A 21,853-nucleotide genomic window follows, 5' to 3' on the forward strand; every position below is an offset into this window, starting at 1 on the left:
TTCTTCCATTCCCTAGCACACTTGGTTTTTGCCTCCCTGCACCTTTGGGTGAACCATTGGCTCATCCTGGCTTTTTCATTATTCCTGTTACCCATGGGTACAAACCTCTCCTCAGCCTCCTTGCACATTGTTGCTACATATTCAATCATCTCATTAACTGGCTTCCCTGCCAGTTCTCTGTCCCACTGAACCCCGTTCAGGAAGTTCCTCATTCCCGTGTAGTCCCCTTTCTTGTAGTTTGGCTTCATTCGTCCTGGCCTTCCTGCTTCTCCCTCCACTTGTAGCTCTACTGTGTATTCGAAGCTCAAAAACACATGATCGCTGGCCCCAAGGGGTCTTTCATATGTGATGTCCTCACTATCTGCACTACTCAAGGTGAATACTAAGTCCAGCCTTGCTATTTCATTCTCTCCTCTCTCTCTTGTAGTGTCCCTTACGTGTTGATACATGAAATTTTCCAGTACCACCTCCATCATCTTAGCCCTCCATGTATCTTGGCCCCCATGTGGTTCCTAGTTCAAGTGTGCGTGTGTGTGCGTGTGTGCGTGTGTGCATGTTGTGTGTGTGTGTGTGTGTGTGTGTGTGTGTGTGTGTGTGTGTGTGTGTGTGTGTGTATACTCACCTAATTGTGATTGCAGGGGTCGAGACTTAGCTCCTGGCCCCGCCTCTTCACTGAGTGCTACTAGGTCCTTTCTCTCCCTGCTCCATGAGCTTTATCATACCTCTTCTTAAAACTATGTATGGTTCCTGCCTCCACCACTTCACTTGCTAGGCTATTCCACTTCCTGACGACTCTGTGACTGAAGAAATACTTGCTAACGTCCCTGTGACTCGTCTGAGTCTTCAGCTTCCAGTTGTGACCCCTTGTTTCTGTGTCCCATCTCTGGAACATCCTATCTCTGTCCACCTTGTCTATTCCCCGCAGTATCTTGTATGTCGTTATCATGTCTCCCCTGACCCTTCTGCCCTCCAGTGTCGTCAGTCTGACACTGTATATGTGTGTGTATGTGTGTATGTGTGTGTGTGTGTGTGTGTGTGTGTGTGTGTGTGTGTGTGTATGTGTGTATATGTGTGTATATGTGTGTGTATTTGTGTGTGTATGTACTCACCTAGTTGTACTCACCTAGTTGAGGTTGCAGGGGTCGATTCCAAGCTCCTGGCCCCGCCTCTTCACTGGTCGCTACTAGGTCACTCTCCCTGAACCATGAGCTTTATCGTACCTCTGCTTAAAGCTATGTATGGATCCTGCCTCCACTACATCGCTTCCCAAACTATTCCACTTCCTGACTACTCTGTGGCTGAAGAAATACTTCCTAACATCCCTTTGATTCATCTGTGTCTTCAGCTTCCAACTGTGTCCAGTCTCTGGAACATCCTGTCTTTGTCCACCTTGTCAATTCCTCTCAGTATTTTGTAAGTCGTTATCATGTCCCCCCTATCTCTCCTGTCCTCCAGTGTCGTCAGGTTGATTTCCCTTAACCTCTCCTCATAGGACATACCTCTTAACTCTGGGACTAGTCTTGTTGCAAACCTTTGCACTTTCTCTAGTTTCTTTACATGCTTGGCTAGGTGTGGGTTCCAAACTGGTGCCGCATACTCCAACATGGGCCTAACGTACACGGTGTACAGAGTCCTGAACGATTCCTTATTAAGATGTCGGAATGCTGTTCTGAGGTTTGCTAGGCGCCCATATGCTGCAGCAGTTATTTGGTTGATGTGCGCTTCAGGAGATGTGCCTAGTGTTATACTCACCCCAAGATCTTTTTCCTTGAGTGATGTTTGTAGTCTCTGGCCCCCTAGACTGTACTCCGTCTGCGGTCTTCTTTGCACTTCCCCAATCCTCATGACTTTGCACTTGGTGGGATTGAACTCCAGGAGCCAGTTGCTGGACCAGGTCTGCAGCCTGTCCAGATCCCTTTGTAGTTCTGCCTGGTCTTCGATCGAATGAATTCTTCTGATCAACTTCACGTCAGGGACACCTCGGAGTTTATTCCTTCCGTCATGTGGTTCACAAATACCAGAAACAGCACTGGTCCTAGGACTGACCCCTGCGGGACCCCGCTGGTCACAGGTGCCCACTCATCTTAGCCCTCCATGTATCTTGGCCCCCATGTGACTCCAAGTTCTCCCATTCGATCTCCTTGTGGTTAAAGTCGCCCATGATCAGGAACTTTGCCCTGCATGTATGAGCTCTTCTGGCCACTGCAGCCAGTGTGTGTGTGTGTGTGTGTGTGTGTGTGTGTGTGTGTGTGTGTGTGTGTGTTTGTTGTGTGTGTGTGTGTGTGTGTGTGTGTGTGTGTGTGTGTTTGTTGTGTGTGTGTGTGTGTGTGTGTGTGTGTGTGTGTGTGTGTGTGTTTGTTGTGTGTGTGTGTGTTTGTTGTGTGTGTGTGTGTTTGTTGTGTGTGTGTGTGTGTGTGTGTGTGTGTGTGTGTGTTTGTTGTGTGTGTGTTTGTTGTGTGTGTGTGTGTGTGTGTGTGTGTGTGTGTGTGTGTGTGTTTGTTGTGTGTGTGTGTGTTTGTTGTGTGTGTGTGTGTGTGTGTGTGTGTGTGTGTGTGTGTGTGTGTGTGGTGTCGAATAGGTAAAACTGGTCATTTAGCAAGAACTCATTTAAAATTAATTCCTTTCAAAAATTTTGTTTTATACGTTTAAAGATATATTTTTCATTTATGTTAATGTAAAAATTAATAATTTTGTACCTAAAGAACATTAGAAAACTTACCTAACGTTATTATAACAAGCGCAATTTAACTTAACCTAATCCAACTAAATATATTTTAGATAAGTTTACAATAATTTAATAATAAACACACAATTAAGTATATTTTTTTTCATTAGGTTCAGAATCATTTTTGCGAAATTAATGCATACACAAATTTTCGCTTGCGTTATTCGGCAAGAAGAGCGTTGCTATTTAAGCCAAAATCACAAGTTTTACCTATTCGGCACGATATGTATATAGTGAGAGAGAGAGAGAGAGAGAGAGAGAGAGAGAGAGAGAGAGCATAATAACATTGATGAAATAAAGTTAATTAAGAAAATACAATGTGTGGCCCCACAGCTCCAGCTTCATCATATTCCCAATATATATGTTTCCTGAGAATACAAATTTAAGGGTATTGCTGTGGAAGGTCATCAAATGACCTGAGGCAGGTAATACTTCTTAACTAGTAATAAAAGTTATGAACTCTTAACCTAACTCTATCAAAACCCGTTAATAGGGAGTGAGTATTCAGATATTAATTCTAGTTATTTAATAGTTTAACTCTGGTAGACCAAGGTCCATTATTTTATTTATTAAAGGGACATATTAATACTTAACGCCTGTGAGAGAGTTATCCAGCAGTACTGGTGTGGGACTTATCTCTGCTATGGTGGCAGGTACCAGCTACTTACTTTTTTTTCTGATCCCTGTTTTGTTTTGCTAAGATAGCGTTGATCCTCCGTTTTTCTTGTGCGGGGTCTTGAAAAGGTTCCCTCTGGTACACCTTGAGCTTCCTGTGCGGAATCTTGTGTGGGAGTGAGGGCAGAGCAGTGGGCACCTCTCTGGAACTCCCCGACTCGTCGATCGTCAAGGTTAAATCTGGAGAGAGGGGAAACATGATTACAAACATCTGTTTTCTGTGTATAGTGTTAGGGAAATACGTATTAACATTATTTTAAAATTTATTTCCAGATTTCATGGGCTTTTAGAAAGCTTAAGGCATTTTTTAGTAATGTCTGAGGATCTCACCTTCAAGGATCGCAACAGTGCCACTGTCACATCTTGCGAGGAAACTAATAGGATGGATAATGAGAATATTCAAGACAAGAGATACCAATCCAGTGATGATCCTTTTTAAATCACTTGTTCTCTCTAGGCTGGAATACTGCTTTTCATGAACATCACCATTCAAGGCAGGTGAAATTGCAGATCTAAAGTGTGTACAGAGAACCTTTACTGCACGTATAGGTTCCATCAAACACCTTAACTACTGGGAACGCCTGGAAGCACTTGGTTTGTACTCACTGGAGCGCAGGCGAGAGATATATCATAATCTACACCTGGAAGATCCTGGAGGGACTGGTCCCTAATCTGCAAACAGAAATAACTCCCTACGAATGCAGGGGATGCAACTTATCCCCGGTGAAAGTAGGGGCGCCACTGGTACGCTAAGAGAAAACGCAATAAGTATCCGGGGCCCAAGACTGTTCAACAGCCTCCCACCAGTCATAAGGGGAATTACCGGTAGACCCCTGGTTGTCTTCAAGAGGGAACTGGACAGATACCTAAAGTCAGTGCCGGATCAGCCGGGCTGTGGTTCATACGTTGGACTATGTGCAGCCAGCAGTAACAACCTCGTTGATCAGGCCTTGATCCACCAGGAGGCCTGGTCATGTACCTGGCCGCGGGGGCGTTGATCCCCGGAATGCCCTCCAGGTAGACCCCAGGTAGACCAATGGCGAGCGATTAATACCATTTAGTGAAAGCATTTGTATTTTCTGATGTCTCATAAATCTTGTAGTGGATTTTAACTTCCTGTTTGTTAATATTTCCTTCACTTGGTGACCACCTTGAGTAAGGATTGACACTTCACCTACAACTCTCCTGACATTGTAATGTGACTTTCCAGAGAACTTGTTCTTTGGTATTTATTATTTTTTATAAGACTCCATTCTGATGGTTCAGCTTCACATTGTTCCAGACTATGGAACTGAACACCTCTCCAGGTTGAGGGACTAACCACCTCAGAAACAATTTCTCCAAGGTTGATGGACTGATTACATCTTTACTTCGCTACTATGCCTGCTGCCTCTATATTTGACTGAAGATGACTATGTAGGTGAAACGTTTCATTCAACAATAAAGATTCTCAACTGTTGCATATATGTTATATTCTTCAACTTGTCTATATTATATAAAGTGTGTGACCAGACCTGCAGCTGCACTACACTGTACTGTTTCTGTTTGTTTTAATATATTTGCCTTGTCAACAGTCATCAAGAATCAATAAAACTGACAACTAGAGCAACAGAATTATTAATATTATATAACAAATTATTTTAGTTATCAAACCCAACTGATGAGCTGGCCACTGATGAGCTGGGCCACTGATGAGATGGGCCACTGATGAGCTGGCCACTGATGAGCTGGGCCACTGATGAGCTGGGCCACTGATGAGCTGGGCCACTGATGAGCTGGGCCACTGATGAGCTGGGCCACTGATGAGCTGGGCCACTGATGAGCTGGGCCACTGATGAGCAGGGCCACTGATGAGCTGGCCACTGATGAGCTGGGCCACTGATGAGCTGGGCCACTGATGAGCTGGCCACTGATGAGCTGGGCCACTGATGAGCTAGGCCACTGATGAGCAGGGCCACTGATGAGCTGGGCCACTGATGAGCTGGGCGACTGATGAGCTGGGCCACTGATGAGCTGGGCCACTGATGAGCAGGGCCACTGATGAGCTGGGTCACTGATGAGCTGGGCCACTGATGAGCTGGGCCACTGATGAGCTGGGCCACTGATGAGCTGGCCACTGATGAGCTGGGCCACTGATGAGCTGGGCCACTGATGAGCTGGGCCACTGATGAGCAGGGCCACTGATGAGCTGGGCCACTGATGAGCAGGGCCACTGATGAGCAGGGCCACTGATGAGCTGGGCCACATGAGCAGGGCCACTGATGAGCTGGGCCACTGATGAGCTGGGCCACATGAGCAGGGCCACTGATGAGCTGGGCCACTGATGAGCTGGGCCACTGATGAGCAGGGCCACTGATGAGCTGGGCCACTGATGAACTGGGCCACTGATAAGCAGGGCCACTGATGAGCAGAGCCACTGATGAGCAGGGCCACTGATGAGCTAGGCCACTGATGAGCAGGGCCACTGATGAGCTGGGCCACTGATGAGCTGGCCACTGATGAGCTGAGCCACTGATGAGCAGGGCCACTGATGAGCTGGGCCACTGATGAGCTTGCCACTGATGAGCTGGCCACTGATGAGCTGGGCCACTGATGAGCTGGCCACTGATGAGCTGGCCACTGATGAGCAGGGCCACTGATGAGCTGGGCCACTGATGAGCAGGGCCACTGATGAGCAGGGCTACTGATGAGCTGGCCACTGATGAGCTGGGCCACCGATGAGCTGGCCACTGATGAGTTGGCCACTGATGAGCTGGCCACTGATGAGCAGGGCCACTGATGAGCTGGGCCACTGATGAGCAGGGCCACTGATGAGCTGGGCCACTGATGAGCAGGGCCACTGATGAGCTGGGCCACTGATGAGCAGGGCCACTGATGAGCTGGCCACTGATGAGCTGGGTCACTGATGAGCAGGACCACTGATGAGCTGGCCACTGATGAGCTGGGCCACTGATGAGCAGGGCCACTGATGAGCAGGGCCACTGATGAGCTGGGCCACTGATGAGCAGGGCCACTGATGAGCTGGCCACTGATGAGCAGGGCCACTGATGAACTGGGCCACTGATGAGCAGGGCCACTGATAAGCTGGCCACTGATGAGCTGGGCCACTGAGGAGCTGGGCCACCGAGGAGCTGGCCACTGATGAGCAAGGCCACTGATGAGCTGGCCACTGATGAGCTGGCCACTGATGACCAGGGCCACTGATGAGCTGGGCCACTGATGAGATGGGCCACTGATGAGCAGGGCCACTGATGGACAGGGCCACTAATGAGCAGGGCCACTGATGACCTGGGCCACTGATGAGCAGGGCCACTGATGAGCTGGGCCACTGATGGGCAGGGCCACTGATGAGCTGGGCCACTGATGAGTTGGGCCACTGATGAGCTGGGCCACTAATGAGCTGGGCCACTGATGAGCAGGGTCACTGATGAACTGGGCCACTGATGAGATTGGCCACTGATGAGCTGGGCCACTGATGAGCAGGGCCACTAATGAGCTGGGTCACTGATGAGCTGGGCCACTGATGAGCTGAGCCACTGATGAGCTGGGCCACTGATGAGCTGGCCACTGATGAGCTGAGCCACTGATGAGCTGGGCCACTGATGAGCTGGGCCACTGATGAGCAGGGCCACTGATGAGCTGGGCCACTGATGAGCAGGGCCATTGATGAGCAGGGCCACTGATGAGCTGGGCCACATGAGCAGGGCCACTGATGAGCTGGGCCACTGATGAGCTGGGCCACTGATGAGCAGGGCCACTGATGAGGTGGGCCACTGACGAGCTGGGCCACTGATGAGCAGGGCCACTGATGAGCAGAGCCACTGATGAGCAGGGCCACTGATGAGCTGGGCCACTGATGAGCAGGGCCACTGATGAGCTGGGCCACTGATGAGCAGGGCCACTGATGAGCTGGCCACTGATGAGCTGGGCCACTGATGAGCTGGCCACTGATGAGCTGGGCCACTGATGAGCAGGGCCACTGATGAGCAGGGCCACTGATGAGCAGGGCCACTGATGAGCAGGGCCACTGATGAGCTGGCCACTGATGAGCTGGGCCACTGATGAGCTGGCCACTGATGAGCTGGCCACTGATGACCAGGGCCACTGATGAGCTGGGCCACTGATGAGTAGGGCCACTGATGAGCAGGGCCACTGATGAGCAGGACCACTGATGAGCTGGGCCACTGATGAGTTGGGCCACTGATGAGCTGGGCCACTAATGAGCTGGGCCACTGATGAGCAGGGTCACTGATGAACTGGGCCACTGATGAGATTGGCGACTGATGAGCAGGGCCACTGATGAGCAGGGCCACTGATGAGCTGGGTCACTGATGAGCTGGGCCACTGATGAGCTGAGCCACTGATGAGCTGGGCCACTGATGAGCTGGCCACTGATGAGCTGAGCCACTGATGAGCTGGGCCACTGATGAGCTGGGCCACTGATGAGCAGGGCCACTGATGAGCTGGGCCACTGATGAGCAGGGCCATTGATGAGCAGGGCCACTGATGAGCTGGGCCACATGAGCAGGGCCACTGATGAGCTGGGCCACTGATGAGCTGGGCCACTGATGAGCAGGGCCACTGATGAGGTGGGCCACTGACGAGCTGGGCCACTGATGAGCAGGGCCACTGATGAGCAGAGCCACTGATGAGCAGGGGCACTGATGAGCTGGGCCACTGATGAGCAGGGCCACTGATGAGCTGGGCCACTGATGAGCAGGGCCACTGATGAGCTGGCCACTGATGAGCTGGGCCACTGATGAGCTGGCCACTGATGAGCTGGGCCACTGATGAGCAGGGCCACTGATGAGCAGGGCCACTGATGAGCAGGGCCACTGATGAGCAGGGCCACTGATGAGCTGGCCACTGATGAGCTGGGCCACTGATGAGCTGGCCACTGATGAGCTGGCCACTGATGACCAGGGCCACTGATGAGCTGGGCCACTGATGAGCAGGGCCACTGATGAGCAGGGCCACTGATGAGCTGGCCACTGATGAGCTGGGCCACTGATGAGCTGGCCACTGATGAGCTGGCCACTGATGAGCTGGCCACTGATGAGCAGGGCCACTGATGAGGTGGGCCACTGATGAGCAGGGCCACTGATGAGCTGGAAACTGATGAGCTGGGCCACTGATGAGCAGGGCCACTGATGAGCTGGGCCACTGATGAGCAGGGCCACTGATGAGCTGGCCACTGATGAGCTGGCCACTGATGAGCAGGGCCACTGATGAGGTGGGCCACTGATGAGCAGGGCCACTGATGAGCTGGAAACTGATGAGCTGGGCCACTGATGAGCAGGGCCACTGATGAGCTGGGCCACTGATGAGCAGGGCCACTGATGAGCTGGCCACTGATGAGCTGGGTCACTGATGAGCAGGGCCACTGATGAGCTGGCCACTGATGAGCTGGGCCACTGATGAGCAGGGCCACTGATGAGCAGGGCCACTGATGAGCAGGGCCACTGATGAGCTGGAAACTGATGAGCTGGGCCACTGATGAGCAGGGCCACTGATGAGCTGGGCCACTGATGAGCAGGGCCACTGATGAGCTGGCCACTGATGAGCTGGGTCACTGATGAGCAGGGCCACTGATGAGCTGGCCACTGATGAGCTGGGCCACTGATGAGCAGGGCCACTGATGAGCAGGGCCACTGATGAGCTGGGCCACTGATGAGCAGGGCCACTGATGAGCTGGCCACTGATAAGCAGGGCCACGGATGAGCTGGGCCACTGATGAGCAGTTCCACTGATGAGCTGGGCCACTGATGAGCAGGGCCACTGATGAGCTGGCCACTGATGAGCTGGGCCACTGATGAGCTGGCCCACTGAGGAGCTGGGCCACCGAGGAGCTGGCCACTGATGAGCAAGGCCACTGATGAGCTGGCCACTGATGAGCTGGCCACTGATGACCAGGGCCACTGATGAGCTGGGCCACTGATGACCAGGGCCACTGATGAGATGGGCCACTGATGAGCAGGGCCACTGATGAGCTGGGCCACTGATTAGCAGGGCCACAGATGAGCTGGGCCACTGATGAGCTGGGCCACTGATGAGCAGGGCCACTGATGAGCTGGGCCACTGATGAGCTGGGCCACTGATGAGTTGGGCCACTGATGAGCTGGGCCACTAATGAGCTGGGCCACTGATGAGCAGGGTCACTGATGAGCTGGGCCACTGATGAGCTTGGCCACTGATGAGCTGGGCCACTGATGAGCAGGGCCACTGATGGGCTGGACCACTGATGAGCTAGGCCATTGATGAGCAGGGCCACTGATGAGCTGGACCACTGATGAGCTGGACCACTGATGAGCTGGACCACTGATGAGCTGGGCCACTGATGAGCTGGGTCACTGATGAGCAGGGCCACTGATGAGCATGGCCACTGATGAGCAGGGCCACTGATGAGCTGGGCCACTGATGAGCTGGGCCACTGATAAGCTGGGCCACTGATGAGCAGGGCCACTGATGAGCTGGCCACTGATGAGCAGGGCCACTGATGAGCTGGGCCACTGATTAGCAGGGCCACTGATGAGCTGGGCCATTGATGAGCAGGGCCACTGATGAGCTGGGCCGCTGTTGCTTGTTATATTGCTGTTCGGTTTATCAGTCATTTTATTGTTCAAGCAAGCTGTTCTGATTGCCAGGTTGGTCAAGAAGTTAGTTTATGTGAGGACTTTTAGTCAGTCACTGGTTAAGTCTAGTAGAGTCTTGAGACATAGCGAACTACTTAGAGCACTTACACACATACACACAAACTTACTTGTATATATATGTATTATGTTATTAAATGCTAATAATGTACCAGACGGTAATTAAAAGCCATAAAGATGTGATATGAGCCTTCAGCTCAATACTACTGTACACAGAGAAGTGTAGCAACTTGTATCCTATATTATATTCAATTGATTACTTTAATTTACTTTGATAATATACGCCTAGACAACTTTATTGTTATTAATAAACTTATTAAATTTTAATTTCTTTAGTTAGTAGCCTACCAGTTGTAATCCTGAAGCACTATTGAATCTTACTAAATTCTAATGGATAATTGGACCAGGATACTGACTACTTGTTACAAAAACCCAGTAACAGGCTGGATGCTGGAAGGGCAGTCCTTTCTAGTATTCACTAGAGATCTCTAAGCTTATTAGAAATCGCGTTTTTTGTAACACTGGGCCACTGATGAGCAGGGCCACTGATGAGCAGGGCCACTGATGAGTAGGGCCACTGATGAGTAGGGCCACTGATGAGTTGGGCCACTGATGAGCAGGGCCACTGATGAGCAGGGCCACTGATGAGCAGGGCCACTGATGAGCTGGGCCACTGATGAGCAGGGCCACTGATGAGCAGGGCCATTGATGAGCAGGGCCACTGATGAGCTGGGCCACTGATGAGCAGGGCCATTGATGAGCAGGGCCACTGATGAGCTGGGCCACTGATGAGCAGGGCCACTGATGAGCAGGGCCACTGATGAGTAGGGCCACTGATGAGCAGGGCCACTGATAAGCAGGGCCACTGATGAGCAGGGCCACTGATGAGCAGGGCCACTGATGAGTAGGGCCAGTGATGAGCTGGGCCACAGAGATGCGTAGAGAGACAGGAACGTACTGAAGTTATGCTGCCAAAACGAATATACACATTATTACTCTGCTAACACGTACATCTTACAGTGAGGCTCGAAAACGTTTTGTTACCATTACAGAAGACTTGGATTGTACCTAGTAATGACCCTCGTATTGTAGATAGTCTTAATGACCCTCGTGTAGTAGATAGACTTTTTAGTATGATAATAAGATGTTATCTTCATTGTAAAATAATAAGAAAATATTGTAACCTTAGATTATAATAAGGTAAAAGGACCACAATGGAAATAAGTCACTCTATTACAAAGTAATGAGCCACTGATACGTCCACACCTGGTCACAATTGTAATGAGTTTAAAATACAAATATTAAGTGGGTCATACACCCACACGAGCGCGCGCGCGCACACGTACACACACGAGGGCGCACGCATAGACATATGCACACGAGCGTACAAATATATGCGCCGCACACACACACACACACACACACACACACATACACAAACACACATACAACAGGCCTAGTGTCTAATCGACATGTGCCTAGGACAAAATGATAACTAACTAACTAACTCTGTCTGACTTTTTTGGGTTATCCTAGGTTCTCTACACACATGCTGCTATGTATGATAATTCTATGTAACTGTATTTGTGTATACCTGAATAAACTTACTTACTTACCCAGCGAGGCGCAAATATTTCGTGTCCCGTAGCTCGATTGCTAGAGCACTCAGCTCACACACTGAGGTCCGGAGGTCGATCCCTGGTACGGCTGTAAAACAGGACGTTTTCATAACACCCGCTATCCAAGTTCGCCCATCAGTAAAATAAATACCTGGGTGTTAGCCGACTGGTGTGGACAAAATTTGCCAGAAATGCTCTACATAACAAGCGGCTTTCTAAATAGTATGTTATTGGTGCCAGCTAGGACTGTATACCTTGTACATGTACTTGTACAAATATTATTATACAACGTAAATATAAAGGAACATTGTCATTCCTATATATACAAGTCAGGCCATACTTATAACAATCAATTCACAATCGTGTATTTGTCTCAACTCTAAAGCGTGCCAAAATATACGCTTCAGTAGCTGTACCTAACAGTTTGTTCTACTAATCCACAACTATATTTCCCCCTAATAATCCTTTCCGATGCTTTTTAAATTTAAATTTAGACATCTGAGAGTACTCTCTTCGTCGAATATTTACTCCATTTTATATTTTCTGAATATGTGTCTGTTTATTTTTAAACACAGGAAAAATCTTGATGCAGAAAACTTTCTCTGTCATTCTCTGCATAAATTGCAGCGAACTTGTTAATTCATAATCCAACTGAAGATATAACATTTATGTGTAGAATTACTGTAGCATTTGTTATATTTATATTTCTTAATAAGAAACCAAGAAGGGTTTGTGCTTTTTAGACAACATTATACACCAGGCTTGGAACAATTACGAACATTATACACCAGGCTTGGAACAATTACGAACATTATACACCAGGTTTGGAACAATTACGAACATTATACACCAGGTTTGGAACAATTACGAACATTATACACCAGGTTTGGAACAATTACGAACATTATACACCAGGCTTGGAACAATTACGAACATTATACACCAGGCTTGGAACAATTACGAACATTATACACCAGGTTTGGAACAATTACGAACATTATACACCAGGCTTGGAACAATTACGAACATTATACACCAGGCTTGGAACAATTACGAACATAATACACCAGGCTTGGAACAATTACGAACATTATACACCAGGCTTGGAACAATTATAAACATTATACACCAGGCTTGGAACAATTACGAACATTATACACCAGGCTTGGAACAATTACGAACATTATACACCAGGCTTGGAACAATTATGAACATTATACACCAGGCTTGGAACAATTACGAACATTATATACCAGGCTTGGAACAATTACGAACATACACCAGGCTTGGAACAATTACGAACATGATACACCAGGCTTGGAACAATTACGAACATTATACACCAGGCCTGGAACAATTACGAACATTATACACCAGGCTTGGAACAATTATGAACATACACCAGGCTTGGAACAATTACGAACATTATACACCAGGCTTGGAACAATTACGAACATACACCAGGCTTGGAACAATTACGAACATTATACACCAGGCTTGGAACAATTACGAACATTATACACCAGGCCTGGAACAATTACGAACATTATACGCCAGGCTTGGAACAATTACGAACATTATACACCAGGCCTGGAACAATTACGAACATACACCATGCTTGGAACAATGACGAGCATTATACACCAGGCTTGGAACAATTACGAACATTATACACCAGGCTTGGAACAATTACGAACATTATACACCAGGCTTGGAACAATTACGAACATACACCAGGCTTGGAACAATTACGAACATTATACACCAGGCTTGGAACAATTACGAACATTATACACCAGGCCTGGAACAATTACGAACGTTATACACCAGGCTTGGAACAACTACGAACATTATACACCAGGCCTGGAACAATTACGAACATTATACACCATGCTTGGAACAATTACGAGCATTATACACCAGGCTTGGAACAATTACGAACATTATACACCAGGCTTGGAACAATTACTAACATTATACACCAGGCTTGGAACAATTACGAACATTATACACCAGGCTTGGAACAATTACGAACATTATACACCAGGCTTTGAACAATTACCAACATTATACACCAGGCTTGGAACAATTACGAACATTATACACCAGGCTTGGAACAATTACGAACATTATACACCAGGTTTGGAACAATTACGAACATACACCAGGCTTGGAACAATTACGAACATTATACACCAGGCTTGGAACAATTACGAACGTTATACACCAGGCTTGGAACAATTAAGAACATTATACACCAGGCTTGGAACAATTACAAACATTATACACCAGGCTTGGAACAATTACGAACATACACCAAGCCTGGAACAATTATGAACATTATACACCAGGCTTGGAACAATTACGAACATTGTACACCAGGCCTGGAACAATTACGAACATTATACACCAGGCTTGGAACAATTACGAACATACACCAGGCCTGGAACAATTACGAACATTATACACCAGGCTTGGAGCAATTACGAACATTATACACCAGGCCTGGAACAATTACGAACAGTATACACCAGCCTTGGAACAATTACGAACATTATACACCAGGCTTGGAACAATTACGAACATTATACACCAGGCTTGGAACAATTACGAACATTATACACCAGGCTTGGAACAATTACGAACATTATACACCAGGCTTGGAACAATTACGAACATTATACACCAGGCTTGGAGCAATTATGAATATTATACACCAGGCTTGGAACAATTACGAACATTATGCACCAGGCTTGGAACAATTACGAACATTATACACCAGGCTTGGAACAATTACGAACATTATACACCAGGCTTGGAACAATTACGAACATTATACGCCAGGCTTGGAACAATTACGAACATTATGCACCAGGCTTGGAACAATTACGAACATTATACACCAGACTTGGAACAATTACGAACATTATGCACCAGGCTTGGAACAATTACGAACATTATGCACCAGGCTTGGAACAATTACGAACATTATACACCAGGCTTGGAACAACTGCGAACATTATACACCAGGTTTGGAACAATTACGAACATTATACACCAGGCTTGGAACAATTACGAACGTTATACACCAGGCTTGGAACAATTACGAACATTATACACCAGGCTTGGAACAATTACGAACATTATACACCAGGCTTGGAACAATTACGAACATTATACACCAGGCTTGGAACAATTACGAACATTATACATCAGGCTTGGAACAATTACGAACATTATACACCAGGCTTGGAACAATTACGAACATTATACACCAGACTTGGAACAATTACGAACATTATACACCAGGCTTGGAACAATTACGAACATTATGCAACAGGCTTGGAACAATTACGAACATTATACACCAGGCTTGGAACAACTGCGAACATTATACACCAGACTTGGAACAATTACGAACATTATACACCAGGCTTGGAACAATTACGAACATTATACACCAGGCTTGGAACAATTACGAACATTATACACCAGGCTTGGAACAATTACGAACATTATACACCAGGCTTGGAACAATTACGAATATTACACATCAGGCTTGGAACAATTACGAACATTATAGACCAGGCTTGGAACAATTACAAACATACACCAGGCTTGGAACAATTACGAACATTATACACCAGGCTTGGAACAATTACGAACATTATACACCAGGCTTGGAACAATTACGAACATTATACACCAGGCTTATAACAATTACGAACATGCACCAGGCTTGGAACAATTACGAATATTATGCACCAGGCTTGGAACAATTACGAACATTATACACCAGGCCTGGAACAATTATGAACATTATACACCAGGCATGAAACAATTACGAACATTATACACCAGGCCTGGAACAATTACGAACATTATACACCAGGCTTGGAACAATTACGAACATTATACACCAGGCCTGGAACAATTACAAGCATTATACACCAGGCTTGGAACAATTACGAACATTATACACCAGGCCTTGAACAATTACGAACAGTATACACCAGGCTTGGAACAATTACGAACATTATACACCAGGCTTGGAACAATTACGAACATACACCAGGCTTGGAACAATTACTAACATTCTGCACCAGGCTTGGAACAATTACGAACATTATACACCAGGCTTGGAACAATTACGAACATACACCAGGCTTGGAACAATTACGAACATTATACACCAGGCTTGGAACAATTACGAACATTATACACCAGGCTTGGAACAATTACGAACATACACCAGGCTTGGAACAATTACGAACATTATACACCTGGCTTGGAACAATTACGAACATTATTCACCAGGCTTGGAACAATTACGAACATTATACACAAGACTTGGAACAATTACGAACATTATACACCAGGCTTGGAACAATTACGAACATACACCAGGCTTGGAACAATTACGAACATTATACACCAGGCTTGGAACAATTACGAACATTATACACCAGGCCTGGAACAATTATGAACATACACCAGGCTTGGAACAATTACGAACATTGTACACCAGGCCTGGAACAATTACGAACAGTATACACCAGGCTTGGAACAATTACGAACATACACCAGGCTTGGAACAATTACGAACATTATACACCTGGCTTGGAACAATTACGAACATTATACACCAGGCTTGGAACAATTACGATTATACACCAGGCTTGGAACAATTACGAACATTATACACCAGGCTTGGAACAATTACGAACATACACCAGGCTTGGAACAATTACGAACATTATACATCAGGCTTGGAACAATTACGAACATTATACACCAGGCTTGGAACAATTAGGAACATTATACACAAGGCTTGGAACAACTACGAACATACACCAGGCTTGGAACAATTACGAACATTGTACACCAGGCTTGGAACAACTACGAACATTATACACCAGGCTTGGAACAATTACGAACATTATACACCAGGCTTGGAACAATTACGAACATTATACACCAGGCTTATAACAATTACGAACATGCACCAGGCTTGGAACAATTACGAATATTATGCACCAGGCTTGGAACAATTACGAACATTATACACCAGGCCTGGAACAATTATGAACATTATACACCAGGCATGAAACAATTACGAACATTATACACCAGGCCTGGAACAATTACGAACATTATACACCAGGCTTGGAACAATTACGAACATTATACACCAGGCCTGGAACAATTACAAGCATTATACACCAGGCTTGGAACAATTACGAACATTATACACCAGGCCTTGAACAATTACGAACAGTATACACCAGGCTTGGAACAATTACGAACATTATACACAAGACTTGGAACAATTACGAACATTATACACCAGGCTTGGAACAATTACGAACATACACCAGGCTTGGAACAATTACGAACATTATACACCAGGCTTGGAACAATTACGAACATTATACACCAGGCCTGGAACAATTATGAACATACACCAGGCTTGGAACAATTACGAACATTGTACACCAGGCCTGGAACAATTACGAACAGTATACACCAGGCTTGGAACAATTACGAACATACACCAGGCTTGGAACAATTACGAACATTATACACCTGGCTTGGAACAATTACGAACATTATACACCAGGCTTGGAACAATTACGATTATACACCAGGCTTGGAACAATTACGAACATTATACACCAGGCTTGGAACAATTACGAACATACACCAGGCTTGGAACAATTACGAACATTATACATCAGGCTTGGAACAATTACGAACATTATACACCAGGCTTGGAACAATTAGGAACATTATACACAAGGCTTGGAACAACTACGAACATACACCAGGCTTGGAACAATTACGAACATTGTACACCAGGCTTGGAACAACTACGAACATTATACACAAGGCTTGGAACAGTTACGAACATTATACACCAGGCTTGGAACAATTACGAACATTATACACCAGGCTTGGAACAATTACGAACATTATACACCAGGCTTGGAACAATTACGAACATTGTACACCAGGCTTGGAACAATTACGAACATTATTCACCAGGCTTGGAACAATTACGAACATTATACACCAGGCTTGGAACAATTACGAACATTGTACATCAGGCTTGGAACAATTACGAGCATTATACACCAGGCTTGGAACAATTACGAACATTATACACCAGGCTTGGAACAACTACGAGCATTATACACCAGGCTTGGAACAATTACGAACATTATACACCAGGCTTGGAACAACTACGAACATTGTACACCAGGCTTGGAACAATTACGAACATTATACACCATGCTTGGAACAATTACGAACATTTTACACCAGGCTTGGAACAACTACGATCATTATATACCAGGCTTCGAACAACTACGATCATTATATACCAGGCTTGGAACAACTACGATCATTATAAACCAGGCTTGGAACAATTACGAACATTGTATGTCAGGCTTGGAACAATTACGAACATTATACACCAGGCTTGGAACAATTACGAACATTGTACATCAGGCTTGGAACAATTACGAACATTATACACCAGGCTTGGAGAAATTACGAACATTGTAGATCAGGCTTGGAAGAATTACGAACATTATACACCAGGCTTGGAAGAATTACGAACATTATACACCAGGCTTGGAACAACTACGAGCATTATACACCAGGCTTGGAACAATTCCGAACATTATACACCAGGCTTGGAACAATTACGAACATTGTACATCAGGTTTGGAACAATTACGAACATTATACACCAGGCTTGGAACAATTACGAACATTGTACATCAGGCTTGGAACAATTACGAACATTATACACCAGGCTTGGAACAATTACGAACATTGTACATCAGACTTGGAACAATTACGAACATTATACACCAGGCTTGGAACAATTACGAACATTATACACCAGGCTTGGAACAATTACGAACATTATACACCAGGCTTGGAACAATTACGAACATTACACTCCAGGCTTGGAACAACTACGATCATTATACACCAGGCTTGGAACAACTATCATTATATACCAGGCTTGGAACAGCTATCATTATATACCAGGCTTGGAACAACTATCATTATATACCAGGCTTGGAACAGCTATCATTATATACCAGGCTTGGAACAGCTATCATTATATACCAGGCTTGGAACAGCTACTATCATTATATACCAGGCTTGGAACAGCTACTATCATTATATACCAGGCTTGGAACAGCTACTATCATTATATACCAGACTTGGAACAACTATCATTATATACCAGGCTTGAAACAGCTACTATCATTATATACCAGGCTTGGAACAACTATCATTATATACCAGGCTTGGAACAACTATCATTATATACCAGGCTTTAAACAACTGTCATTATATACCAGGCTTGGAACAACTATCATTTTATACCAGGCTTGGAACAACTATCATTATATACCAGGCTAGGAACAACTATCATTATATACCTGGCTAGGAACAACTATCGTTATGTACCAGGCTTGGAACAACTATCATTATATACCAGGCTTGGAACAACTATCATATACCAGGCTTGGAACAACTATTATATACCAGGCTTGGAACAACTATCATATACCTGGCTTGGAACAACTATCATTATATACCAGGCTTGGAAAAACTATCATTATATACCAGGCTAGGAACAACTATCATATACCAGGCTTGGAACAACTATCATTATATACCAGGCTTGGAACAACTATCATATACCAGGCTTGGAACAACTTTCATTATATACCAGGCTTGGAACAACTATCATTATGTACCAGGCTTGGAACAACTATCATGTACCAGGCTTGGAACAACTATCATTATATACCAGGCTTGGAACAACTATCATTATATACCAGGCTTGGAACAACTATCATTATATACCAGGCTTGGAACAGTTACTGTCATTATATACCAGGAGTGGAACAACTTTCATTATATACCAGGCTTGGAACAACTTTCATTATATACCAGGCTTGGTACAACTATTATATACCAGGCTTGGAACAGTTACTGTCATATACCAGGCTTGGAACAACTTTCATTATATACCAGGCTTGGAACAACTATCATTATGTACCAGGCTTGGAACAACTATTATATACCAGGCTTGGAACAACTTTCATTATATACCAGGCTTGGTACAACTATCATTATATACCAGGCTAGGAACAACTTTCATTATATACCAGGCTTGGAACAGTTACTGTCATTATATACCAGGCTTGGAACAACTATCATTATATACCAGGCTTGGAACAACTATCATTATATACCAGGCTTGGAACAACTATCATATACCAGGCTTGGAACAACTTTCATTATATACCAGGCTTGGAACAACTATCATTATGTACCAGGCTTGGAACAACTATCATTATGTACCAGGCTTGGAACAACTATCATTATATACCAGGCTTGGAACAACTATCATTATATACCAGGCTTGGAACAACTATCATTATATACCAGGCTTGGAACAGTTACTGTCATTATATACCAGGAGTGGAACAACTTTCATTATATACCAGGCTTGGAACAACTTTCATTATATACCAGGCTTGGTACAACTATCATTATATACCAGGCTTGGAACAGTTACTGTCATATACCAGGCTTGGAACAACTTTCATTATATACCAGGCTTGGAACAACTATCATTATGTACCAGGCTTGGAACAACTATTATATACCAGGCTTGGAACAACTTTCATTATATACCAGGCTTGGTACAACTATCATTATATACCAGGCTTGGAACAACTTTCATTATATACCAGGCTTGGAACAGTTACTGTCATTATATACCAGGCTTGGAACAACTATCATTATATACCAGGCTTGGAACAACTATCATTATATACCAGGCTTGGAGCAACTATCATTATATACCAGGCTTGGAACAACTATCATTATATACCAGGCTTGGAACAACTATTATATACCAAGCTTGGAACAACTATCATTATATACCAGGCTTGGAACAACTATTATATACCAAGCTTGGAACAATCATTATATACCAGGCTTGGAACAACTTTCATTATATACCAGGATAGGAACAACTATCATTATATACCTGGCTTGGAACAACTATCATTATATACCAGGCTTGGAACAACTATCATTATATACCAGGCTTGGAACAACTATCATTATATACCAGGCTTGGAACAACTATGATTATATACCAGGTTTGGAACAACTATCATTATATACCAGGCTTGGAACAACTATCATTATATACCAGGCTAGGAACAATCATTATATACCAGGCTTGGAACAACTATCATTATATACCAGGCTAGGAACAACTATCATATACCAGGCTTGGAACAACTATCATTATATACCAGGCTTGGAACAACTATCATTATATACCAGGCCTGGTACAACTATCATTATATACTAGGCTTGGAACAACTATCATTATATACCAGGTATGGAACAACTATCATATACCAGGCTTGGAACAACTATCATTATATACCAGGCTTGGAACAACTATCATTATATACCAGGCTAGGAACAACTATCATTATATACCAGGCTTGGAACAACTATCATTATATACCAGGCTTGGAACAACTATCATATACCAGGCTTGGAACAACTATCATTATATACCAGGCTTGGAACAACTATCATTATATACCAGGCTTGGAACAACTATCATTATATACCAGGCTTGGTACAACTATCATTATATACCAGGCTTGGAACAACTATCATTATATACCAGGATTGGAACAACTATCATGTACCAGGCTTGGAACAACTATCATATACCAGGCTTGGAACAACTATCATTATATTCCAGGCTTGGAACAATTATCATATACCAGGCTTGGAACAACTATCATTATATACCAGGCTAGGAACAACTATCATTATATACCAGGCTTGGAACAATTATCATTATATACCAGGCTTGGAACAACTATCATTATATACCAGGCTTGGAACAACTATCATTATATACCAGGCTTGGAACAACTATCATTATATACCAGGCTTTGAACAACTATTATATACCAGGCTTGGAACAACTATCATTATATACCAGGCTTGGAACAATCATATACCAGGCTTGGAACAACTATCATTATATACCAGGCTTGGAACAACTATCATTATATACCAGGCTTGGAACAACTATTATATACCAGGCTTGG

At 44.9% G+C, this 21,853-nt stretch overlaps 1 protein-coding gene across 3 annotated transcripts in view; it reads right to left on the bottom strand.

Moving 5' to 3' along the window:
* The window catches only part of LOC128692905 (uncharacterized), a 184,913-nt gene that overhangs the window by 35,286 nt on the left and 127,774 nt on the right, over window positions 1–21,853 (bottom strand). For all 3 annotated transcript variants that reach the window (XM_053782229.2, XM_053782227.2, XM_053782228.2), the window contains exon 3: window positions 3,394–3,580. In XM_053782229.2, the coding sequence (XP_053638204.2) occupies window positions 3,394–3,580 (187 nt within the window). The remainder of the gene's footprint in view (window positions 1–3,393; window positions 3,581–21,853) is intronic.

The sequence above is a fragment of the Cherax quadricarinatus genome, chromosome 38, assembly GCF_038502225.1.
Source record: "Cherax quadricarinatus isolate ZL_2023a chromosome 38, ASM3850222v1, whole genome shotgun sequence".
NCBI classification, from domain to species: domain Eukaryota; kingdom Metazoa; phylum Arthropoda; class Malacostraca; order Decapoda; family Parastacidae; genus Cherax; species Cherax quadricarinatus.